The sequence below is a fragment of the Trifolium pratense genome, linkage group LG2 (assembly GCF_020283565.1).
Source record: "Trifolium pratense cultivar HEN17-A07 linkage group LG2, ARS_RC_1.1, whole genome shotgun sequence".
In the NCBI taxonomy this organism is placed as follows: domain Eukaryota; kingdom Viridiplantae; phylum Streptophyta; class Magnoliopsida; order Fabales; family Fabaceae; genus Trifolium; species Trifolium pratense.
Window position 1 is genome coordinate 47,772,762 of NC_060060.1, and position 27,551 is coordinate 47,800,312.

The window sequence follows — 27,551 nt, forward strand, 5'->3', positions numbered from 1 at the left end:
CTCAATATGCTTGGTTCTGTCATGTTGAACTGGGTTATGAGCTATGCTAATAGCGGCTTTACTGTCAGAGTATAATTTCAATGGAAGCTCAATTTTCATCTTAAGCTCTTCTAGGACTCTGTGGATCCATAATCCTTCACAAATACCTTGAGCCATAGCTCTAAACTCAGCTTCTGCACTACTTCTTGCTACAACTCCTTGTTTCTTGCTCCTCCATGTCACAAGATTACCCCAAACATAGGTACAATATCCGGAGGTTGATCTTCTGTCAGTGACTGAACCTGCCCAATCAGCATCGGTAAAGATAGACACATTTCTTTCATTAGTCTTCTTAAAAAATAATCCCTTTCCAGGATTTGCTTTCAAATATCGCAGTATCCTATAGACTGCCTCAAGATGTTCCTCAAAAGGAGAATGCATAAACTGACTTACTACACTAAACGAGAAAGCAATGTCAGGTCTAGTGTGTGCCAAATAAATCAGTTTTCCAACCAATCTCTGGTACCTTCCAGTATCAACAGGAACACTACCTTCTTCCCAAAGTTTTGCATTAGGATCCATGGGAGTATCTGCTGGTCGACATCCACTCATTCCTGTTTCTTTCAATAAATCTATAATGTATTTTTGCTGGGAAACTACAATACCATCTTTTGATCGAGCAACCTCCATACCAAGAAAATATCTCATGGATCCCAAGTCCTTGATTTCAAAGTCTAATGCTAATTTCTCTTTTACTCTTGCCATTTCAACTATATCATCTCCAGTAAGGACGATATCATCAACATAAACAATTAGGACAGCAATTTTTCCATCTTGGGAGAACTTTGTGAACAAGGTGTGGTCAGCTTGTCCTTGAATGTACCCTTGTTTCTTCATGGAATAAGTGAACTTTTCAAACCAAGCTCTAGGAGACTGCTTTAATCCATACAAAGACTTATTTAGTTTGCATACATTTGATCCAAACTTGTCTTCAAAGCCAGGAGGAATGTCCATATATACTTCTTCTAAATCACCATTGAGAAAAGCATTCTTAACATCCAACTGATGTAGGGGCCAATCTAAGTTAGCAGCAAGAGACAAGAGAATTCTGACAGTGTTCAATTTTGCAACAGGAGCAAAAGTCTCTGAGTAGTCTATACCATAAGTTTGGGTAAAACCCTTAGCCACCAATCGAGCCTTGTACCTTTCGATTGACCCATCTGAATTATACTTCACAGTAAACACTCATTTGAATCCAACCGTCTTCTTGCCATCCGGTAGTGTCATAACACTCCAGGTTTTGTTCTTTTCAAGAGCTTTCATCTCCTCAAGTACAGCTTCCCTCCACTTTGGAACTTCTAGAGCAACCTGTACATTTTTTGGAATCTCTACACTAGACAATTTTGAGGTAAAGGCAGAAAAAGACGAAGACAAATTTGAATATGATATAAAATTGGACAATGGGTATTTAGTGCAAGATCTAACAGGTTTTCTAACAGCCACAGGATCATCGATATCGGGATACAAAATACGACTCTCAGAAACAGAGATAGACTTACCTTTTCTTTTTTTAGGAAGTTGATCATCCCCCGGTTCAGATTCATGACAGTGTTGAGATGTGGACTCATCACTTTCTTTGTGATTCTTTCTCACAAAAACCTTTCCTTTCCAAGTCTTGTTTCCTGCTTCAAACCTATTATCTTTATATGACTCATTATTTTGTGGCATTTCAATTAGATCATCATTATCATTGTTTTCAAGATTCTCATTGTTTTCTTCATGAGAAAATGTAGGCTCGGATTCACCAAGCTCACTACTCATAACAGGAGTAGGATTAGATAAAGAATCATGGTCATTTTTCGTTGGTGCAGAAGTATAAGTCTTAAAACTTTGTGATACCGGCAAAGATAAATTATTAAAAAAACTCATGTCCTCAGTTTGAAACGAGTTAAAAAAACTCATGTCCTCAGTTTGAGACGAATCTTCATTTAAATTTCCCCCCTGAAGATGCGTGTCAAAAAAAGGTTTGTTTTCAAAGAATGTAACATCCATGGTGACAAACATTTTCTGATTTTTTGGATCAAAACATTTATATCCCTTCTGGGTTGGAGAATACCCAACAAAAACACATTTTATAGCACGCGGTTCAAGTTTGCTAATATTCTTATGTTCATGAACAAATGCAGTGCAACCAAAGATTTTTAAGGTCAAATCGTTTGAAACACGATCATTAGGAAAACATTCTTTGAAAATATGAATTGGAGTTTTAAAATTAAGAACTTTGGAGGGCACTCTGTTAATTAAGTATGCAGCAGTTAAAACTGCTTCACCCCACAAATAATTTGGTACTTTACTTGCGAAAAGTAAAGCTCTAGCCACCTCCAACAAGTGCCTATTTTTTCTTTCTGCAACTCCATTTTGTTGGGGAGTGTTAGGGCATGAACTTTGATGCACAATTCCATTTTCACGAAAAAAATCACTCAACATTGTGTTAAAATATTCTTTGCCGTTATCACTTCTAAATACTTGAATATTTGTTTGAAATTGATTTTGCACCATTTTAACAAAATCTTTTACGGCCTGACAAACGTCAGATTTCCCCTTTAACAAGTACACCCAACAAACTCTTGAGTGATCATCTATAAATGTGATAAACCATTTTTTATGAGAAAGTGTACTCGTTCGGTTAGGGCCCCAAACATCACTGTGAATAACAGAAAAATGTTTTGATGGTTTGTAGGGCTGTAATGGAAAATGAGAACGATGATGTTTTGCAAATTCACATGCTTCACATTTAAACAAAGATAAATCCTTATTACGAAATAACTCAGGAAATAAGTGTTTTAAATAAGGAAAACTAGGATGACCTAATCGTGAATGCCATAATTATAAAGTGCAAGTACTCAAAGTTTAAAATCATAAAACAAACATAAAACAATCAAGTCTCAAAAATCATACAACAAACATAAATCCATGGATTTTGCTGCGATTTTACTGGGATTTTGCTCTGATTTTGGATTTTACTTAGGATCCAGATCCATGAGGGTGAGCAAAATCGCAAAATCCATGGATTTTACGACTTTGATCCCGATTTTGACAACCGGACTCCGGCCCCATCCGCCTAATTGCGGTATTTGGGTTGCCTTCATTGCAGCCTCCAACACCTTCATTGCGTTGGGTGTGAAGTGGTGGATTTAGTCTCACATTGCTAAGAGATATGGCCTGTGTAGCATTTATATAGTCTGGGCAACCCTCACCTTACAAGCCGGTTTTGTAGGTTTGAGTTAGGTCCAATACTCATTTTTAAGATGGTATCAGAGCCTCTCCACGATCCGTTGGGCCATCTGTTATCAGGTTTCCGTAATGAAGGCGGAATTTCCAACACAATTCCTCACGCTCGGACCCAATGGGCCTGAAGCGTGGACGATGCGGGAAGCCCAACAATAAATCTAGGATAGGCTCTGATACCATGTCAGAATTTAAGAGGCCTATACTCAACCACAAAAGCTAGCTTTTGTGGTTGAGTATAAGGCTTATAAAATTTTCCTAACTTCAATAAAAGAAATTATAAGGCGACAAAATAAGGTTAGATCTTTTCTTATTGTTGTTGATACTGGCAAGACGAGCTAGATGATGTCTGCCGGTTGGTAGTGAGAGGACTTGTAGTACCTGTATACCCAAAAGAAAAGGAGGCGCTGATTAAAAAACAACCATTTGATTTTCTTACTCTCCCTTAGCAACCAATGGGAAAGGAGTCTATCGATCCGCCTAGCTTTCGTAGATTTCCCCCAACGCAATCCATAGAAATTCCATGAATCCCTTGATGGATAAGAATCATAAGATGGTGTTCATTTGTAATTTTCGTTGTCTATCGATTTGAGTTAGACCGTTTCAATAAAATCATAATTATCCAAAACAAAAAAAGATAAAATACGGTGAAATATGGTTAATATACTGGTTTAATTTTAACAATTAAAAATAAATATTCTTTAAACTATCATTAATTATTTCATTGTTAATTCGTAAACAACAATAAATAAAAAGTATAATGGAGATGCACTCACCGTGTAAAATAGTTTACCAAGATTATCTAATATAAAAAACTTTCAACTTAACATGTTATATCAAAGAAGTGAGGTGAAATAAAGTGACGTGACAAAAAATAGTTAACATTAATTGGTTGATAGTATAAAATTATTTTATATTAGCATTACATATTTTTTTTCTCATAAATAAATTAGGCGACCCTTTAAATAAAGAATTTAATTTATATGCACCGTCAGTCTAAAGTTATTTTGCACATGCGTCCAATAATACACCGACACATCATGTATGGTAATTAAAAACACATGATGTGTCACATTCATTAAATGATTTGGCAACGCGTCATTAAATGTATGTGTAAAAAATATTTACAATGACGGTGCACAACAATTAAACTCTTAAATAAATGGTAAAAAATATGCAATGTCCACCCTGTCCCACTAAACTATTCATTTGGTTTGCCTTGAAATGAAGGCGGATTCTAGGGTGGGAGACCATAATAGGCTTGTCACCAATGAACCATGTGTGTTTGTGGACCAGGTTGAATGTGTACTTGATATTATGGTGTACTGTCAGTATTATATTATTTTTTATTTTTGAAAAAAAGTTCCCGATTTTTTCGGAAATTTTTTTTCGATCTTTTTGGGGAAAAAATTTTCGATTTTTTTTCGGAAAAAAGTTCCCGAATTTCGCGGGAAAAATATCGATTTTGGATAAAAAAAACAATTCTGGAGGTTTTGTCTGAACAAAAAAGTTTCTGTTCTTTTTTCGGGAAAAAAGTTTCGGATATTTTCCGGAAAATTTTTTTTCGATATTTTTCTGGAAAAGTTCTAATATTTTATTCGGAAAAAAGTTATAAATATTTTATGTTTTTTCACTCTTTTTTGTATCAGCAATACTTTTTCAGATGAATATTTCGAAACTATTTTCCCCAAAAAATCGGGAACTTTTTTCCGGAAGACATCGGAACTTTTTCCAGAAGAAATCGAAATCTTTTCCCAAAAAATATCAAAAACTTTATTTTCAAAAAAAAAAAAACAAAATTTAATACTAACAATACATCATAATATCGTGTACACATTCAATCCGGTCCACAAAACACATAACTCATTGGGGAGAGATCTATCTTCATCTCCCACTCCCACCTAGAATCCGCCTGAAATGAAATCACAAAGTAAAGTTTGTTTTGAAACAGTCCTAACCTCCGGTAACACGCGAAAGACTCCACCGCTAACACGCGAAAGACTGCACTAATTGGCTTAATGAGCCGAATAGACGAGTTTCAATTAATTAATTTCAGGTGAAGTAACAGTTGAATGTATGTAACATTGAGGTCTATTTGACTATAATCATAGACTTGGATGCTTCTTTCTTACGGTTGCATATAATGTTCTTTCTTGCATAGATTTTGATGCAAGAGTTCTATGTAGATAGAACCCTTCGATTTGCGGATGTATAAAAAATGTGTTTTTACTGAATGTATACTTCAGAAATTCGGTTTCTAGAAACCGAATTTTTTTGACTTGTTAAATATTCGGTTTATGACTTGAGAACATAGGTAATGCAGTGGTTAATTTTTCCTTAATATAATGTTATTTTTTTAGTGTAAATTTTACACTAATAAAAATTCGGTTTCTAGAAACCGAATTTTTGCGCGCTAGAGGGGCCTAAAAGAAACATACGGGGCATAAAGAGACGTCATCTGTATTCTTTTGTAGTAGGGAGGCTGTTAGTTGTTTTGCTGTTCCTGCAATGTATCAGGTGGACTTGGTTTTGTGAATTTGCACCCCTCGTGCATTATTCACTTTTAATATATTTTTTGCTTCTTCAAAAAAATGATGATATGAACCTTCACACTCTTTTATAGTTTATGCTTGACTAAATTGTTTTGGTGAAGCCAAGTTATGCATATTACTTTTTTTTTTTTTTTTGGATACAGTTATGCATATTACTTTATTAATGTTATGTGGTATTTTTTCTGTCTAAAATCTGATCTTTTTGGCTTTTTAGTTTTGTCCCAAAATTTTGGTTTTTTTAAGAAATCAATGTACAATGAATAATATTTTACCATTTATACCCTTGCAAAAACTAATACATTCATTAAATGAATTTTTTCTTTCTTAATAATAAAGTAACGGTAAAAAGGACATAACTTATTAATCTCTATTCTTTCTTAATCAATGTGCAAAACTCTACAAGGAGCAAAGTTTTTGACCGGAGGGAGTAAAAATTTGACAATAATTGTTAAATATTTATGACTTTGTTAAGAAGTTCCACATCAGTTGCGAGATAGTCTGAATATGTGTTTATAAACTAGAGTCAATTGTCACATTACAAACCAGTTTTGTAAGGATGAGTTAGACTCAATACTCAATTTAAGATGGTATTAGAGCCTCTTCACGATTCGCTAGGCCGCCTGCTATCAATTTATGATCGGGGCCATCCACCATTTATATCCGTCCCCCAAGCCAGCGATGAAGTGTGTTAAGAAGTCCCACGTGCTTAAATGGAGTTTTGACCCCTCAAGTTTTTATAATTGTGTGATTTTGGCCTCCCAAACTTCAATTGTGCGATTTTAACTTTTAAATTTCAATTGCTCGATTTTAGACCGCCAAGTTTACCCCTTTTGCATTTGCTAGTCCCAGTTGATATTTTTTACTAAAATTTCTTATGTGGCATGTTTTTAAAATTTAATATATGTTTTAAAATTTTAAAACATTTATAAAATAGAAATATTTGTTTTAAAATCGAGCAATTGAAACTTGAGGGCTAAAATCGAACAATTATAAAAATTTAGGGGTTAAAATCACACATTTAAAATTTAGGGGACCAAAATCGCACAATTGTAAAACTTGAGGGTCAAAATTGCACTTAAGACAATATCTCTCTATGTTAAATTTATATTAAAATAATATGTAAATTCAAATATGGACCACTTCGTCAAGTGGTCCATGGTGGACCCGTTATGAATAACATTATAACGAATACGAATTTTACAAAATCCATTGTTAGATTGAAAGTTTATATCATATAGATCATCCATAGAAAAATTTAGAAAAGTTGTACCAAAAAAAAATTAGAAAAATTAAAATGATTTTCAATTTTTCTAAATTTTTTTTATGGATGATCTATATGATATAAACATTCAATCTAACGGTAAATTTTGTAAAATTCGTATTCGATAGATTACTTGTCCACGGTGAACCACTTGTGAAAACGGTCCACCGCCTAAAACAATAAGTTGTATCTCTAATGGTTACATTAGAAGTAGACATCTATTCGGTGATATCTGTTTTGATATTTTCATTGGTGTTCTGCTTATATACGACGCTTTTATATTGTAATTCATCTTTTACCGTTACCGGTCTTTATTCGTCTTGTTTAATTAATAACTAGGGGTAAACCCGTGCGTTGCACGCGTTCGATTAAATATATAATTAAAATATTTTTATAAATGAAAAATAATAATTGTTATAAATATAATAATATCATATAGTTAAATGATAGATATTAAAATAGCTTATTTAACTCCTCTTCATTGTATTATTGGTCAAAAAAGAATAAGAAAATATGAGATATAAGAGCAATTTAAAGTTCGCTTATAGAGATGTCGTAAAATAAATTATAACCTTTAACTTCTAAACTTTTGCATAGGTCATATACATTCAAATTATTTCTAATGTAGTTGAGACATACATATTTTTTTTTTTTTACAAAACATACCAAATCCATGGTTTAAATAGAAGGAAAACTTCCGATCAAATTGACGTGCTCCACAATCATCACACTGCAATGACCACATTTATTCCATAAAGCAATCTTTAAACTTCAGTCCTTAAAAAAGTGAAAAATGGATATTGAAAATAGAATAACATTCATATATATACTTAAAAAGATAAAGATATATAGTGGCTGACTTAGTTGTTGAGAATATATATAGACATAATTTGCTAAAATGTCTATACACATACAAAATAATTTAAATACAAAAAATGAGAGAGCATGACTAAACAAAAAGTATGTGATACAGGTGAATAGATATTAGTCATATAAGGTCCATGGTTACATTGAGAAGCATTCCAACGGTCATAAGATTTAATTGTAATGAATGTTTAATTATCATTGCATTATATTTTTACAAATTAACTATGCAAAGGTTAATTTATAGCATAAGAAATTAGAACTTTTTATGCAAAAACCACAATAAAACATGGAGTTTTATTCTTTTCATTTTAGTGTGTCGTTTCTTTTGCAGATAATCAAAAGTCACACTATTAATTGATGTTTCCAATTATTTGCAATTAAGCATAAAATAAATCTCATAACCGATTTCAATTATTTTTTCTTCTATGGACTAATAATAGACATATTGTTCTCGTATTTATCAATTATCTTTTGTAAAAAGTCTGGTATCAAATATAAAATTATATTCATAGTTATACAATAACTTTAGTAAAATTACATATTATTAATTTTTTTTTTCCTAAGGAAGATTTTTTTTTTTGTTTATCAGAGAAGATTTTAGTAAAGTTGGACGCAAAAATGCCAATATGGCGCAATTCAGTTTTTTCTCAATTACTTTATATAAGAATACATAATTGTTTGTTGATATATCTTCTTGTGAGAATTTCATTTTAGAATTCCAACAATCATGAGAATTTGATGGTCATATATAGTATCATTTATGTCTCTCTCTAAACCATAACCGAGATATAAATTTGTAGGTCTTATAATATTAGTTGGTCACTTTTAATTAAATTTTTCATTTTTCATTATTGATATATTCTTTTGTAAGAAATTCTCTTAGAGGTGCCACATCATCAAAAAGAAGGCCTAAGAGCAATTCAAGCTTCCTTTTAATAGTAAAAGAAGATGTTATATCAATTTTCAAGATATAATTTGGCCGATCAATATAATAGATATCCAACCATAAAAATTATGGATTAACATATATGAAGAATATGAAATACAAAATGGATAAATAATAAAAGGGTGAAACTGAATATACAATAGATGATAAGATATTCTTATATGAGTGACCATTTGTTTTACAAATTTCTCAATAGATACTTTGGTCAATATTCTGCCATAGAAATCAATAAATTAGTGAAGGCATACATGAAAAGTAAGAAAAGAACATAAGACATTATTAAAAGTTGAAGAATACGTACCCAAGAGTTATTTTGGAGAAAGTAAATGATGACTCAAACAAAAAATCTATAAATTAGTAAATACATTTTTCTTCCTCTAGTTCTATCACATGGATCTGGAGTAAGTAGACTAAAATAATATAATCGTTCTATGTTCTCGATAACAAACGAACAACCAATATCAATAAATAAATGAGAAAAATAAGATTGTTTACTTACAATCATTGGTATGCTAAAAAAATATTTTAAAGATAACTTTTAAATGAACAATATAATTTGATAAGAGTAATTGAGAATATCGACCTTTTCATCCATTAACATTCTATTTGTAGTGAAAAATTATTTCTTTCAACCTACAAATGAAGAACAAAAACTAAACATTAGTACAAATGAATATTGTTGGATATCAATACATAGCACCATGGTAGAAATACGCTCAAAGATTGAGTGAAAATGTCAAATATTAAGATTTAGAAATGACTAGAAAAAGAATGTGGGGTGGTGGTTATAAAGAGTGAGAGTGAACCTATTAGTCACTAAACTTTCTCATTTTATAAGTTATATTTGGAGGAATGTAAAAGAATGCATACAATTATGATGATTTTTTTTGGTTACTCATACAATTATGATGATGCTAATTAAGTTTTTTTTAGATTTAATTTAATAAGTTAAAAGAAATAAGTAAAAGATTTTAATAGAGATTAGAAACATTTTCTTAGAGTGACACATCATCAAAATGCTTGCCTATGAGCAACTCAACCTTCCTTTTACTAGTAAAAGATAGGCTTAATTAATAAAATGGTCCCTTAAAGACATTTTTGGTTTCATATTGGTCCCTTAAAGAAAAAAAGGTCTAAAGAGGTCCCTTAAAGAAAAAAAGGTCCGAATAGGTCCCTTAAAGACATATCTGTTAATCAAATTGGTCCTATTTAGACCTCTTTTTAGGGACCAAACTGATTAACGGAGATGTCTTTAAGGGACCTATTCGAACTTTTTTTTCTTTAAGGGACCTATTTGGACCTTTTTTTCTTTAAGGGACCAATCTGAAACCAAAAATATCTTTAAGTGACCATTTTATTAATTAAGCCTAAAAGATATTACATTTTTCGTTAAAAAAAAAACTTAATTTTTGCATTATTGGTAAACTTTTCATTTGCTTTGAAGTTTGACGGTAAAAACAAAATACAAAATCCAACCAACTCGGTAGTTACCCATTTAGTTTACAATGATACACACACCACCGTAGCATATAGCAGAAGAATTTAATTTATATGCACCGTCGGTGTAAAGTTATTTTGCACATGCAACCAATAATATTCCGACACATCATGTATGATAATTAAAAACACATGATGTGTCACATTCATTAAATGATGTGGCAACGTGTTATTGAATGCATGTGTAAAAAAAATTTACACCGACGGTGCACAACAATTAAACTCATAGCAGAAGTAGATAACAGAATTTATCTTCGTTGGATAAGAAATTTTCCCACTTTCGCAAAAGCCTTGTGGCTTCTAACAATGGCTTCTTCAGTTACTTCTTCTTTTCAAATCAGGTTCAAACACCTATTACTCTCTCTTTCATTCTTCATTCTCTTTGTACCATTTCATTTTACTTTCTTTTTTTTGTTCAATAATGGTTACATGGATTTTAAGTGTTGAATTGTAACGAAAGAAAAAGTACCAATTTTTGAAAATTTAGTTACCCTTTTTCTTAGAACATATAAAGTCTCAAACTTTAAGAAAACCCAACATTTTTAACTCTCTTAAAGTTTCAATTTGTGAATGTGTGTGTTATTTTTTATATATTATTTCGTCATTTTTGTTTTTGTCAAGCTATTTCTTCATGTTTTAATTGGGTTGGGTTATATAATTAATTGCTGGTTCAAGCAATTTATGGGTCTTTGTTGAATTTGAATGTAATGAATGATGATGAATGATGTAGTTGTGGTGTGGATAACAGTCTTGTTAATGTTTCATTGGAATTCAATGAAATGGATGTTGCACTAAAGATGTTTGATGAAATGCTTGTTAGTAGCATTATTTTGGATTTTAACATTGTTAGTGAGCTATGAAGCATGGACACGGAGACCGGACATGACACAAACACTGACACGTCAACGCCGATAATAATTCAATGTAAACATAAGTGTCGGTGTCGTATCGCTGTGTCGGTATCAGACACCACGCATCCAACACCGGGACACACATCTAATCTAAGAAGTGTTTGTGCTTCATAGCTAGTGAGGTGTACAAGTTTGCAAAAAAGCTAATTTCAATGTGCATGTTTTCTCATTTGGCTAACAGAACAGGGAACTCGGGATGGAATGGTTCATGTAAAATACTTCTTCAAAAAAATTATTCATGTAAAATATATTTGTGCTTTTACTATAAAAGAAAAAAAAAAAAAAAAATTTTTGGGAGATTATTGATTTTGGAGTTTATTATTTTGGCTACATTTTGGTTTCTTTTATGTTATAGTTGGATGTTTAACTTTACTTCTGAAAATTACACTTTAATTTCGTAAATTGATGTACTTTCTCATTTAGTTGATTAGGAGGAAATAGGAATAATTGTGTATGGAATGGAGAGAAGGAAATAGGACAACAACTTGGTAACAAGGCACTGCACTTGTGGGAAGAATGGAGAACTGCTCAAAATATGAGAAACCAAGCTACACAAACTGTCATGGTACAGCAGCAAATACAGTGGCATAAACCAAGCTTTTGTTGGTTTAAATGTAACGTAGACGCGGGATTTCACAATGTGCACGGAAAGACAAGCATGGGGTGGTGTATTCGTGATCATGATGGTCGTTTTGTAGTGGCAGGAACCTCTTGGAAGTACGGTAATCGCTCTATCATTGAAGGAGAGGTATGGCTTTACTTGATGCTATGAAGGAAGTGGAACGCATAGGCCTAACAAATGTCATTTTTGAAACCGACTTCAAAAGTGTTGTTGATGACATCCATCGACGAGTCAATGGCATCTTCGATTTAGCTCTTTAATTGTAATGACAAGCGAACTCGGTTGCTCATAAGCTTGCTAGAGCGGCTGTTTCATGGCCTCGTCGCTATATCTTTGATTTGCCACCTACTTGTATTGATACTTTATTAGTTAATGAAATGATATGAGTTTCCTGTTGTAAGAAAAACAAAAAAGTGTATAGCTATAAATTTTCTAAGTAACAACCATACTCATTATCTCAAGGACATTTAAAATTTTAAATATTTTTTTAAGTATTGGTCTACGATGAACAACTTCTAAAATTTTCCTAACTTCAATAAAAGAAATTATAAGGTGACAAAATAAGGTTGGATCTTTTCTTATTGTTGTTAATACCGGCAAGTGTAACGACCCAATTTTCATGTTATTATTTTTATGTGTTAAAATATTTTATTTAACGTGGCATTTTAATTAAGTTAATAACTAGGGTTATTTATCGAGTACTTTAGTTATTAAGCGAGTAGAGTGAGTTAACGCGTTATTGGGCCAAGCCAATTGGGCTTGAGGCCCAATGGGCCTTGAGTGTGTGTGAGGGGGCGCCCATTAAGGGCAAGGAAGAGAAAGAGAAATTCATTTCTCATGTTCTTTGTGTTCTTGAAGAGAGGAGGAGAGAGCTTGAGGAGCTAGGGCGAGAAGAAGAGCTAGGGATTCGAGAGCTTCGTCGTGTTTTCTTCGAATCCAGGTAAGAGAGTAGATTTCATATTCGTGGGTGACTCGAGGAAGGGGAGAATGTCGATTTCTCCTCACCCGAACTTCCTCCACCCCATTTTCGTTTTAGTTGGGATGGATTTTCTTAATGGAAATCGATTCTAAGGTTCATAACATGTTTAACATGCTCTTATCATGATGTATGAACAAATCTAATGGTTAAAAACGAGATTTATAAAGGATTAAACTCAAGAACATTGTGTTCTTGAGTGTTTTGAGTAAAAATGTTCAATCATTACTTTTTCGATGTTTATGATGTAGATCTGAGAAATGAACTGTCCTTTTGTGTTTAGATATGCTTGTTGCACATGAATATAAACTTATTTGGGGTTTATAACATGAAAAATGGGATTTTTGGGTGAATTTGGGTGGAAATCGCATGTTTTGAGCAGTTCTGGCAGGAGCTGTTCGCTACAGCTCGCTGCAGCTCGCTACGAGCAGGTGAGCCACTGGTGTGGTTCGCTGAAGCTCGCTGACCTTCGCTTAGCGAACAGCTCGCTACAGCTCGCTAAGGCTCGCTTAGCCACCGTGACAGCACAGCACTTTGCTGTTTTGGAATTTGAATGACTTTGAGGGTTCTAACATGTTATATTATGTATCTTACCCAGTTTTTCGCGTAGATTCCGATTCCGGAGTTTGTTTTATGATAAAATGCATGCTTAATACACTTTACTTATATTATTAGTATTGTGTTAAAAATGTGAGTAAATGTATTGTATGTGTTGATGATTGTTGATGATGTTTGTTTAAATATCAAAGAAGTATATTAAGGTGTTAATCAACTTAATAAAGAAGGATATTAGGATTTTGTTATTCTAATAAAGAAGGATATCGAATTATGTTATTCGATAAAGACGTATATTAAGGTATAGTGTTATCTTAATAAAGACGGAATGTTGGATAGTGTTCCACATTTATAAATGACGAGCTTAATGCTAATTAAAATGATTGTGAGTGAATTCATGAAAAACATATACATGCATTCATGAATTGTTGTTGTATATTGGCTTGTCCAATAAAGACGGATATCGAACTATAATTGTTTGATAAAGACGGATATCGGAGGTGAGATACTCTGATAAAGACGATGGTACCACATGCATTAGAGGTGTCTAGAGGACATAGCATGAATGTGAAGCATTAGATTGCATTAGGGATTATGTGTGCATTTTATGATAAATGATGTTTGACACATACTTGGTGAATGTTGATTGTTAATCCGTATGTGAGGAGCAGAGTCCGTCATGACTATAAAATGAACAACGCAGGGTCCGTCATGACCATAATCTGAACAATGTATTTGTTGATGTTTTGGTATTGTCCGAGACGACGTGAAACTATATGTTTGGTGTATTTTGTGGATGATTGATTAGGTGATAAATGAAGTATATGCATGATATATGAATATGCATGAATGACGGTGATGTATATGTATAATGTATGATTATGCATGTTTTTATGAAGAAGTGTTTAAGTACCATTTACTTACACTTATATTTTGAGTATGTTGTCTAACTCTCTTTTATGTGTTATGTGCTGGATCGTTGGGGGTCCAGATTTACAGGTTTTGTGGTATTCGATGTCGAGTCGTCGGTGAAGCTCTGCTCTGATTGTGACACGGGAAAGGGTTTTATATTGTATATAAAGTCTACTGTCTAGGTTGTTTTGTATAATCAATAAATACATTATTTGATTTAAGATTTGTATAAACACTGTTTTTACTAATTAATTACATTAGTATTATTTTGATTGAAGAGTGTAATGCTCGAACCATGACTTTTATAATAATAAACTTTGATTTTCCGCCGCGTATTTTGAAAAAGATTTATCATGGTAGAATTTTATTAAATAATGGGTTTGGGTGTTACAATTGGTATCAGAGCAGGTCGTCTTCGGACTGTGTGGGTTATGTGTCGATCAGAGCAGGTCTGTGCAGTCAGACCAAGTGAGTATTGTGTGTCAGTCGCGTTTGTCTAACAATATTGTTGTGTTTGTTTTGTGAAATCATTCATGTTGTTCATTTAGGAACTATGAGTGGTGTGGATTGGATTAATAGATCCATTGTTTTGTTGAGTAATGGTGTGAGTGCTATACTTCTATGTTTACAATAGTTGAATATGCTTAGAGTTTAACCTTGGTGTAGTTTAAACTTGGTTGATTTATGCTTAATTGCTAATTGTTGATGATCCGGCATGATATAAAACTGCATGTGACGATCCGGCATGATATAAAACTGCATGTGGTAATGATTTGAAATAATTTTAAAAACTAATATTATTTCTTGAAGATTTGGGTGAAAATATAGAGTTATTTTCTTTTGAGTGAGTGAAAATTAATTTTTCAAAATGGTGAGAAGAGTAGGATATTAATGTGTCCTGATATGTGTTTGTTATATGTTTGTTTATAACATGTGCTAGATGATTACTAGGCATTGAATTGCTATGCGTTTTATGAGTACAAACATGAAGATCTCATAATTCTATGTCGTGATTGTTGATGCATGATTCTAATTGTGCTTTCAAGTCTATAATGATGTTATATGCTTGATGTTTTGGATTTTGTGGATTAGTGAGTCGAGAAAACGAGAGTTTAGTGAGCGTAAGTTCAAAACCGTAGCAGAGCACCCAGAGTTTTGGATGTGCTCGCTAGGCGAAGAATGAACCTCGCTGAGTCTCGCTAAGTCTTGCTAAATCCTGTGAATGTTTTTGACTTGTCTCGCCGGGAGCTCGCTAGCTTTTGCTAAGCGAGGGAGCCAGACAAGAAATTTTATTTTGTTGATGTCTTGTCCTAAGTTAATTGGATGTGAGATTCTTGCCTTCTTGTGTTTATTTGGGCTAGGATAAATGTGAATATGAATTGTTGCTATGCAATGTTCATTTTTCTTGTGTTGTTTTGATTTCCTAACTTTGAGAAGTGAGGGAAGTATAGGTTACTTGAATGCTTGCATGAATTTGTGTTAGTGTTTAGGTATCGTGGGTTAGGTTTTGTCCCTTGTATGCGACATGCGTGTAAACGATGTCGATACTAGTTTCTTCTTAGGGAGAATATGTTTAGAGACGATAGAACCGTTAGGTGTGAGCACCGGAAGTTCTAGTGGAAGAGTGTAGGTGGGTTTGAGATAAGTGGGGGAGAAGGTTATATCCCTCCGAGATGTTTTGAATGTGGGAAGATGAGATGAGTAGAGATGTTCTTGAAGCGGAATATTCAGGAAGTGGTGACGTTGTTCGAAGTGGAATGGATGAGAACAACAAGTTGTGAGAAACTATTAGAAGAGGAGTTGTCGGACCAAGTGTTTCGCCGTAAGGCGTTAGTGAGATTGGTTAAGTGAGATGAAGAGTATCCGGAATGATTGGAGATCGTGTGTTGCACTAAAAGTATGGAGGCGTGTTTTGTGGACCAAAGTTGAAGTACCTGTTTGATCGAAAGGAGTCGAATATGAGGAAGAGGAAGTGATTATGATTCTTGAGAGGTGATGATTTTGAAGTAAGTTGTCATCCAAGTGGATCGGATGTTGTAGCGGATTCTTGAGTAAGAAGTTTTACGTGAGTCGTGCATTTGGTAGTAGGTTGAATTGGTTGAACAATTTGGAGTTCTAAGTCTAGTGTGTGAAGTAATTTTCATAAGAGATGTGAAGATTAGTGAACCGTTGGTGTTCATTAATCGATGAAGGGAAGTAGGTTTTAAAGTAGATGAGAATGGAATTGCGAAATATCATAATAGGATTGGTATGCTTGTTGAATCATTGGAAGTAGGATAACGATTCGAAGGATTTTGTGAGAGGCTTGTCGAAGAAAAAGTGATTGGATTTGGATAATGACAGGGCAATTTGTGTCGAAGTTGAATGAGATCCTAGAAGTGGAGATGAAGCTAAAAGAGAGGTATCATTTTTGAATGATGAAGAATAAGGAAGTTAGCCGTTGGAGAACGTGTTGAGAATGAGTAGTATGAGGTCATGTTGGAAGTGACTTGTGTTAGGTGAGAATTTGCGAAAAGGATTATCGCACATGTGAGTAGATGTTGTGTTTTATCACATATAGTGAGGAGTTGAAGACGATGCCTAAAGTAAGTGTCGGAGTGCATTTTGTAGTGCCCAAAAGATAAGAGTGAGTAAGTATTTGCTAAGGAATTTGGATTCATGGAATGGAAGAGTCGGTGGAGACTAGTGTTGTTAGATGCATCGTGGATGTTGATGAGGTATGGTCACAATCGGTGACAATGAAGTAAAGGATTTTAAATTGTTTCATCATGGATGATGGGACGGTAGTGATTTGGCGAATAAGAAACCGATGGGTGAATAAACGGAGAAGATTATGCTTGTTGCAATGCAAGATGATGAGGAACATCGATAGATGGATTATGGGCGAATTGAAGATGTCGTTTGGAATCAACGAGATAGACGTTATGGTTGTTTGGAGAACCAATTTTAGGCGGTAGTCTAATTTTGAAGTAGCGGATTGCTAAGGGATTAAGGAGAAGTGGTATTGGAAAGTGTTTGCGTTAAGGAATGCAAATATTGGTTGAGAGATTACTTGGGAACAGAGTAGTCGTATTGGATTCGACTCAATGTGAGAAAGGAATTTGACGGTTAGAGACGGTAGTTTTTAGCATGTGTCAATGAAGTTTGAGAATGATGGTCATCAAGTGATAAGTTGGAATAAGATTCGAATATGAATAAGTGATGTAACACGGTTAAGTGATTCATGAGGGAATCAGAGACTTATAGGATTTGTGGAGTTATGGAGTATTCCACGGGAGTATCTTTTCAGAGTGTGTTCGATTAGTTGTACTTGTTGTGGGTAGCATTATGTGTACCGTAGAATGTGAATCTATGGATGTTTCGTGCGGAGTGGACGTTTTAGCGGTTTGATAAGAATGGTTTATGTCGATATCATGATTGTTGACTATCTATCGACAAATTGAGGAACTGGCCGTCCTTGATCTCTTGTTGATAAATGGACAAAAATTGTGTTGGATGGGATAAATTAATTTTGTCAAACTTGGTAATGTGCAGTGTTTTGAACGTTTCATTGGAGGGTCGGATACAGGAGTTATCCGGAGTTGTTTTAGTAGCGTAATTTTCGAGGGCGAAAATCTTTTAAGTGGGGGAGAGTTGTAACGACCCAATTTTCATGTTATTATTTTTATGTGTTAAAATATTTTATTTAACGTGGCATTTTAATTAAGTTAATAACTAGGGTTATTTATCGAGTACTTTAGTTATTAAGCGAGTAGAGTGAGTTAACGCGTTATTGGGCCAAGCCAATTGGGCTTGAGGCCCAATGGGCCTTGAGTGTGTGTGAGGGGGCGCCCATTAAGGGCAAGGAAGAGAAAGAGAAATTCATTTCTCATGTTCTTTGTGTTCTTGAAGAGAGGAGGAGAGAGCTTGAGGAGCTAGGGCGAGAAGAAGAGCTAGGGATTCGAGAGCTTCGTCGTGTTTTCTTCGAATCCAGGTAAGAGAGTAGATTTCATATTCGTGGGTGACTCGAGGAAGGGGAGAATGTCGATTTCTCCTCACCCGAACTTCCTCCACCCCATTTTCGTTTTAGTTGGGATGGATTTTCTTAATGGAAATCGATTCTAAGGTTCATAACATGTTTAACATGCTCTTATCATGATGTATGAACAAATCTAATGGTTAAAAACGAGATTTATAAAGGATTAAACTCAAGAACATTGTGTTCTTGAGTGTTTTGAGTAAAAATGTTCAATCATTACTTTTTCGATGTTTATGATGTAGATCTGAGAAATGAACTGTCCTTTTGTGTTTAGATATGCTTGTTGCACATGAATATAAACTTATTTGGGGTTTATAACATGAAAAATGGGATTTTTGGGTGAATTTGGGTGGAAATCGCATGTTTTGAGCAGTTCTGGCAGGAGCTGTTCGCTACAGCTCGCTGCAGCTCGCTACGAGCAGGTGAGCCACTGGTGTGGTTCGCTGAAGCTCGCTGACCTTCGCTTAGCGAACAGCTCGCTACAGCTCGCTAAGGCTCGCTTAGCCACCGTGACAGCACAGCACTTTGCTGTTTTGGAATTTGAATGACTTTGAGGGTTCTAACATGTTATATTATGTATCTTACCCAGTTTTTCGCGTAGATTCCGATTCCGGAGTTTGTTTTATGATAAAATGCATGCTTAATACACTTTACTTATATTATTAGTATTGTGTTAAAAATGTGAGTAAATGTATTGTATGTGTTGATGATTGTTGATGATGTTTGTTTAAATATCAAAGAAGTATATTAAGGTGTTAATCAACTTAATAAAGAAGGATATTAGGATTTTGTTATTCTAATAAAGAAGGATATCGAATTATGTTATTCGATAAAGACGTATATTAAGGTATAGTGTTATCTTAATAAAGACGGAATGTTGGATAGTGTTCCACATTTATAAATGACGAGCTTAATGCTAATTAAAATGATTGTGAGTGAATTCATGAAAAACATATACATGCATTCATGAATTGTTGTTGTATATTGGCTTGTCCAATAAAGACGGATATCGAACTATAATTGTTTGATAAAGACGGATATCGGAGGTGAGATACTCTGATAAAGACGATGGTACCACATGCATTAGAGGTGTCTAGAGGACATAGCATGAATGTGAAGCATTAGATTGCATTAGGGATTATGTGTGCATTTTATGATAAATGATGTTTGACACATACTTGGTGAATGTTGATTGTTAATCCGTATGTGAGGAGCAGAGTCCGTCATGACTATAAAATGAACAACGCAGGGTCCGTCATGACCATAATCTGAACAATGTATTTGTTGATGTTTTGGTATTGTCCGAGACGACGTGAAACTATATGTTTGGTGTATTTTGTGGATGATTGATTAGGTGATAAATGAAGTATATGCATGATATATGAATATGCATGAATGACGGTGATGTATATGTATAATGTATGATTATGCATGTTTTTATGAAGAAGTGTTTAAGTACCATTTACTTACACTTATATTTTGAGTATGTTGTCTAACTCTCTTTTATGTGTTATGTGCTGGATCGTTGGGGGTCCAGATTTACAGGTTTTGTGGTATTCGATGTCGAGTCGTCGGTGAAGCTCTGCTCTGATTGTGACACGGGAAAGGGTTTTATATTGTATATAAAGTCTACTGTCTAGGTTGTTTTGTATAATCAATAAATACATTATTTGATTTAAGATTTGTATAAACACTGTTTTTACTAATTAATTACATTAGTATTATTTTGATTGAAGAGTGTAATGCTCGAACCATGACTTTTATAATAATAAACTTTGATTTTCCGCCGCGTATTTTGAAAAAGATTTATCATGGTAGAATTTTATTAAATAATGGGTTTGGGTGTTACAGCAAGACCAGCCAGATGATGTCTGCTGGTTGGTAGTGAGAGGACTTGTAGTACCTGCATATCCAAAAGAAAAGGAGGCGCTGATTAAAAAACAATCATTTGATTTTCTTACTCTCCCTTAGCAACCAGAGGGAAAGGAGTCTATCGATCCGCCTAGCTTTGGTAGATTTTCCCCAACACAATCCATAGAAATTCCATGAATCCCTTGGTGGATAAGAATCATAAGATGGTGTTCATTTGTAATTTTCGTTGTCTATCGATTTGAGTTAGACCGTTTCAATAAAATCATAATTATCCAAAACAAAAAAAAAAGATAAAATATGGTGAAATATGGTTAATATACTGGTTTAATTTTAACAATTAGAAATAAATATTCTTTAAACTATCATTAATTATTTCATTGTTAGCTGGTAAACAACAATAAATAAAAAGTATAATGGAGATGCACTCACCGTGTAAAATAGTTTACCAAGATTATCTAATATAAAAAACCTTCAACTTAACTTGTTATATCAAAGAAGTGAGGTGAAGTAAAGTGACGTGACAAAAAAATAGTTAACATTTAATTGATCGATAGTATAAAATTATTTTATATTATGGTTACATATTTTTTTTCTCATAAATAAATTAGGCACCCTTTAAATAAATGGTAAAAAAATATGCAATGTCCACCCTGTCCTAAACTATTCATTTGGTTTGCCTTGAAATGAAATCACAAAGTAAAGTTTGTTTTGAAACAGTCATAACCTCCTTTTCCAGCTGCTCCGGTAACACACGAAAGACTCCACCGCTCTAACCTTCGTCGTTGCCGCTCCTTTCTCAAACACACCCACGCAGCAAGGAATTATGTCACCTATGAGATTAACAAGGTTTCTTTCAAAACCCTCTTTACTTCCTAACTTTTTCACTTTCAGATTTTTCTCACATTTTCACAATGTTAGTGATGTTGTTGATGATGATTCTATTTATATGTTCAAAAGTATGCTAAATATGCGAAAAACCCCTTCCATTATTGAATTTAACAAGATTTTAAGTTCCCTTGTTAAAACAAAGAACAATTACTCAACTGTTATTTCCCTTTTCCAACAAATGGAATTCCGTGGAACAATTAGGCCTGACATTATTACTATGTCCATTTTAATCAATTGTTACTGTCATATAGGTCAAATGACTTATGCATTTTCTCTATTGGGAAAGATTCTTAAGATGGGTTATCAGCCGAATATCGTAACCTTGACAACCCTTATAAAAGGCCTTTGTCTTAAAAATGACATTCAGAAAGCATTGTACTTTCATGATGATCTTATCGCTAAGGGATTTCAGCTCAACCAGGTTAGTTACGGGACATTGATCAATGGCTTGTGTAAAATGGGACATACAACACCTGCCCTCCAACTGTTGAGACGGCTCGAAAAAGGATCAGTCAAGCCTGGTTTGGTAATTTACAGTACAATCATTGATAGCATGTGCAAAAATAAGCTTGTAGATGATGCTTGTGAATTATTTTCTGAAATGGTTAACAAGGGAATTTTTCCAGACGTTGTCACTTATAGTGCTCTAATCTATGGTTTTTGTATTGTGAATAAATTAAAAGAAGCAATTGTTTTGTTGAACGAAATGGTATCGAAAAACATCAACCCAAATGTTTATACCTTTAGTATATTGATCGATGCGTTTTGTAAGGAGGGAAAGATGAAAGAAGCTAAAAGTGTGTTAGCTATGATGATGAAACAAGGCATGAAACCTGATGTAGTTACTTATAATACTTTAATGGATGGGTTCTGCCTTCGTAATGAAGTGAGCAAGGCCAAATATATATTCAACACTATGGTCCAAAGAGGAATGATGCCCGATGTTAAGAGCTACAGTATTATGATCAATGGGTTCTGTAAGAGTAAAATGTTGGATGAAGCCATCAATCTCTTTGAAGAAATGCATTTCAAAAATATCTTTCCCGATACGGTAACTTACAGCACTCTTATTGATGGTTTGTGCAAATCAGGGAGAATTTCGTATGCTTGGGAGCTTGTAGATGAGATGTGTGACAGAGGCCAACCGCCCAATGTAATCACCTACAATTCCTTCTTGCACACTTTGTGCAAAAATCATGAACTTGACAAGGCAATTGCATTAGTCAAGAAAATTATCGACCAAGGTATCATGCCAAATTTGTACACGTACAGTACCCTAATTGATGGACTTTGCAAAGGTGGGAGGCTTAATGATGCACTAAAGGTTTTTCATGATCTTTTGGCTAAAGAATACAATATTAATGTTGTAACGTACACAACTATGATTTGTGGACTTTGTAATGAGGGCTTGTTTGAAGAAGCATTTGTTTTGCTGTCAAAAATGGAAGATAAGGGCTGCTTTCCTAATGCCTTCACTTTTGAAATAATGATTTCTACTCTCTTTGAAAGTGGTGAGAATGATAAAGCAGAGAAACTTCTTCGTCAAATGATTGCTAGAGGTCTGCTATAAGAGTAAATACATGTATGTCTTTTTCTAGTTATCCAATGTTATTTTGAATTTTAATTATAATCATCGTGAAATGATTTCTTATCAGTTATTTGTTTGCTGTTATTAATTTACTGTGGTAAATAGTGATAGTTGCATTTTATGTTTTCTATTAGTACACCCGATTGTGTATCGGTAATTGTTCAATGCCCTATATATGTAGAATCTCGATTTCCCTTCTTTTCTTTGTTTTTCATTGAAAACTGATTGTATTACAGGTATTAAATTCTTATATGATGATCCAAGGAGTTGAGTTTTGTAATGGTCTTGTTGCTACTGATTTTTTTGGTTATCTAATGTTTATAATTAATCAGGGCTTAAGTGGTAGTTTATTAGGATAGTCGTCCAATCTGTGTAAGCACGAGCCTTTTCTTTCCTCCGCTTCCTTTATCATTATGCCGTTTTCCCATTTTTAGTAATAAAAGAACCAGCAGTAAGACCAAACTTAGAGTGAGCAGCATAATATGAGAGAACTCTCTAATGATGGACAGAATACAAATAATCGAGAAAAAAAAACTGAATAACGGCATGCTAATCACATATAAATACAATGTCTGCCTTATCCTTCCTCTCTCATATAAGAACACAAAAATAATTTTCTTTTGAATTGCCAGATATACATATACTTTTGAATAATTTTCTTATGAAGTTGGTCTCTGCCATTATATAGACTATTATTCTTTGTGCTATGCTAATTCAACAAGAAAATATATTTGTTATTCAACTTGGTTGACGATGGTGCTTTACTTCATATATGGTTTTGGCTACAATATACTTGACAATTATGCAGTCGAAGATGTGTTAAATTTTTCGTCTCTGTTACTGTCAATATTTTTTTAAGTCTCAAATAACAAGTCACATAGAGTGGAACATAACCATGAGCATTTTTTCCCTTCTTCCACTATTGTTAGCTAGGAAGTTAAATCATGGAAACTACAGCTGAGTTTTATAGTTGTACTACTACTATATGTACCATTAAATTGGATTAACTCATTATTGTCTAATTTGTGATTCATGAATTCCAACTTGATATTATATGTATTTTACCTTGGTTCTGAAGGGTTCTGCTGCTAATTGGGAACATGGACCTTGTAACATTGTGTTACTATTAATACTGTAACATTGAAGTCTTGACTAATAGACTTGGCTGCTTCTTTCTTACAGTTGCATATATTTCTTTCTTTTGACTATAATGTTCTTTCTTGCATAGGTTTTGATCTAAGAGTTCAATGTAAGTAGAACCCTTCGATTTGCGGATGCCTAAAAAAAAGTGTTTTTACCATTAATATTTTTTGGTTATCTTGTTAAATAATTGGTTTATGACTTTAGAACATTGTAAATGCAGTGGTTTTCTTATGGAAACAAAAGTTCTTCCCAACTCATGTCTCTCTATCACAACTTATTTCCACTTACAAAAAATTGATGATAAACTACTTGAAAGACGACGTCGTTGAGTTCGTGCGTGGCTTTCTTCTCGCTGCGAACAAGAAGAAGAAAATGTCATCACTGTTTATGAGATTAACAAGGTTTCCTGTTCATGTGATGGCTTAAACAACCACCAAAGAATCCACATTCAATTCCACATGCGAAAAATTAAAACTTCTAGCATAAATGAGTCCTTCAAAAATTCTCCAAAACTCTGCTAAATACGCACTACCAAAGCCGACAAGTTTATAAAATCCACCCAAGCATTAACCATCACTCCCTCTAATAATTCCATCACATCCAATCGAGTCATCTTCACTACGAGCCCCATCCGTATTCAATCTAACCAAATTCTCTATATTTGTATGGGATTTGTATTTTTCGCACTCCCTGCAATGTCTCAGTCACCCCCTGAAATGACTAAACTATCCTTCTCGCTTTGTAGGATGCGAGCACGTCGATCGCGTTGCAGAAAGCGAGGGGTTATATGTAGGTGACCTTTGAATTCACCCACCCCCCAGACATTTAACATGTTCTCTATCTAAGATGCGAACACATCTTATTTTAAAAGCATCGCCGTCTAGGATGTGAACACGTCTTAATTATAAGACGTCTTCATCTTCTTCTTTCCCATTTCAACAATTTCTAAAAAACTAGGAGGAGTATTGGCCTACTGGTAAACTGGTAAAATTGAAGGTTTATTGGCCGTTTGTGGTTGAAAACAACAAAAGGAAGTTATGTTTTAAAACACAATACTCACAAACCCATTGCCCAAACCCTCAATTCTCCCAAAACCTTAGTTCGTCGAAATTGAAGGTTTCTTTGTCGTTTAGGGTCGCAATAATCAAAGGAGCAAAGAGTACTATAAGGTAAAAGCTTCCTTCCCGTTTATTTTTCTATATGCATGACTGTTTTGGTTCGCGTTGTGGTCGGCGAACAGTGAACCTGTGTTCGCTTACCGAAAAGTGATACGAATTAATCGTTCGCTTCACAGTAAGCGAGCGTATATTCTGCCTGTTGTTTCTTTTGTTGTCATTTGGTTTGGATAGTAGGTGTAGGAATAAATTGCTTTGTTTTTTTTTGTTTGTTTGTGATGTTTAGATATGGGAAATACATCCAAAGATGCTGATAGAGGGAACGTGCCACCAAGGCTAGTGCATCTGCCAGGAAGGAAAAGGCGGCTCAGAATCCTCCGAAGAAGCGGTCACGGAAAGCTCCAGCTATGTCAGATGCTGCTGAGACTGTTCACCCTTAGCATGAGGCTACGAATGTGCAGATTCAGGGTGATGGTGTAGTGCGTGAGATGGAGGAGGAGGAGGAGGAGGAGGAGGAGGAGATGGTGCAGGAAGGTGATGAAAGTTCAGTAATGAAGGTTCGACGCCCGACTTGAGTAAATCCTTATGAAGGACAGCCTGTGCCTAAGGAGTTTCCTGGGGGCCGTTGGATACGTCAGTATTGTATGATTATGGAGCGCCGCATATTGCGAGATGCATTTATGACAACAAAGTAAGTAAAAATTAAATTTTGCTATGTTATGTTTATGAATTGCAATTTCACTTTTATTAAATAGTTGTTGATTTATTAATAGGACCGTGACATGATTACGCCGGTCAGCAACGAGACAAAGATGAATTCGATTGTTTATTTTGTTAATGACTTCAAATGGGTGGCACGCAACCATGGACACCATAGGAATGTATGGCTGAAACTAACTGGATACTCGTTTCTTGATCCCGCATTGTTGTCTACTTTTGTGGAGCGATGGCACGGGGAGACCAGTAGCTTCCATATGCCGAGCAGAGAGATGACAATCACGCTAGATGACGTGTGTTGTCTTGTGCATCTACCCATTAAGGGACGTCTGCTAGACCATAAAGGTATCCCGACCAAAACTGAGGGTGTTGAGTTAATGATTAAGCATATGGGATCAACTCGGGAGGAAGCTGAGCACGAGGTTAAAACAACCAAGGGTGCACATCCAAGGTTCGTATATTTGAAGGAACTCATCAAAAAACACACGTAAGTAGTCAACAAAATTGAGGTGGATGGTGATAAGGACACTTTTGAGAGGTATAAGGGATATATTACGAGGGCGTACCTCTTATTGTTGGTTGGAACCACTATCTTCTCTAACAAGGCAAAGAACAACGTGGACCTGACATACTTAAAGTATTTCATAGATCTGGATCAGGTTCACACATATGCGTGGGGCACTGCTGCACTGACATTCCTTTACCGGGAGTTGACAAACGTCACTGTTCCGTCCTGCAAATATGTGGCTGGATACATGACGCTGCTACAGGTACAGTTATATAACCTAATTTTATTTATTTAATAGTCGATTAATTTTTTTTGAACCTTTGTATGCTATTGTATTGATGTTTTTTTACAGGCTTGGATCTACGACTACTTTTTGGACAACGGAGGGTCTTTGGATACGCAATACGAACAACAATACCACCGAGATGTTTGCCCCTTTGAGGATATAACTTTGTACTCCGGTTGCATCAGTTGTGGGCCGATCAAAGTAAGGTATCTACCAGAGCGGGTGTTACGGTAGTGTGGCTACGTGTAGACCATTCCCCGTCATCCAGATTCCGCTGCGAATATATTGGACACAGTAGATCGTATTGATCAGCATTGGCTCAATTACACGGATCGCGTTCTGACTTTTGATATGCTTGGCAGCCGTGCTACTATTTTGTCAGACACTGCCCCCGGATACATGTCGTGGTATTTCAGGATATCACATCCTTACATCGTCTATATCCCGATGAGTCTGATGCAACAACCTATGCCTGTTGAGTCTGATGCTGCTATGCTTGGTAGATTGGCCAGCATCCGGGAAATACTCAACGGTGTTATGCACATCGATGAAGTTCCAAACAGCTCTCGTGTTTACAATGAACTCCAGTCTGCATACACTTTGACATTTGTACTGAATCAGGGTGAACCCGGTTCTAGTAGTCAGCATTAGGAAAGATTATTTTTAACTCTGGTTGTTTTATTTTGTATCTATTTGATGCTTTGGAATTGTTTGGATATTAATTAGTTTAACGTTGTTCGCGATATTACTGCAAATGCACATGTATATCTTGTAGTTATAAAAGATTATTGATCCCACATAGACTATTTTTCAATGTTTCGCTTATGTTTTTAATATGTTGTAAGGTTAAGGCTAGAGATATTAATTAAAAAGGGGTTTAAATAGTAAACTTAGACCGTATTTAAGATAATATGACTTAATAACCGAAATGTGAATTTTAGTTGTTTCAATGGATTCAATAATTAATTTGTATTAATAAAAGATTCAGTTTTCACAAAACTATATTGATTTAAAAATACGAGTCTCACACTGTCGTGCTGTTGACTTGTA

General features: G+C 34.6%; 2 protein-coding genes across 3 annotated transcripts in view; both read left to right on the forward strand.

The window, feature by feature from the left end:
• The first annotated feature begins 10,637 nt into the window (after positions 1–10,637).
• The window catches only part of LOC123910277 (50S ribosomal protein L6, chloroplastic), a 48,216-nt gene continuing 31,302 nt past the window's right edge, over positions 10,638–27,551 (forward strand). Inside the window, exon 1 of the mRNA XM_045961375.1 lies at positions 10,638–10,731. Within this exon, the coding sequence (XP_045817331.1) occupies positions 10,697–10,731 (35 nt within the window). The 5' untranslated portion in view covers positions 10,638–10,696. The remainder of the gene's footprint in view (positions 10,732–27,551) is intronic.
• Positions 20,906–27,300, forward strand: LOC123910276 (pentatricopeptide repeat-containing protein At1g62590-like). 2 transcript variants are annotated; one of them, XM_045961372.1, is made up of 6 exons: positions 20,906–21,102; positions 21,396–22,726; positions 24,096–25,044; positions 25,277–25,681; positions 25,764–26,477; positions 26,568–27,300. In XM_045961372.1, exon 2 carries the CDS (start codon positions 21,401–21,403, stop codon positions 22,712–22,714), a length of 1,314 nt encoding a protein of 437 aa, XP_045817328.1. In that variant the 5' UTR covers positions 20,906–21,102; positions 21,396–21,400; the 3' UTR covers positions 22,715–22,726; positions 24,096–25,044; positions 25,277–25,681; positions 25,764–26,477; positions 26,568–27,300. The 2 variants fall into 2 exon arrangements, with proteins under 2 accessions (XP_045817328.1, XP_045817329.1); XM_045961373.1 differs by having other exon boundaries at positions 21,396–25,044.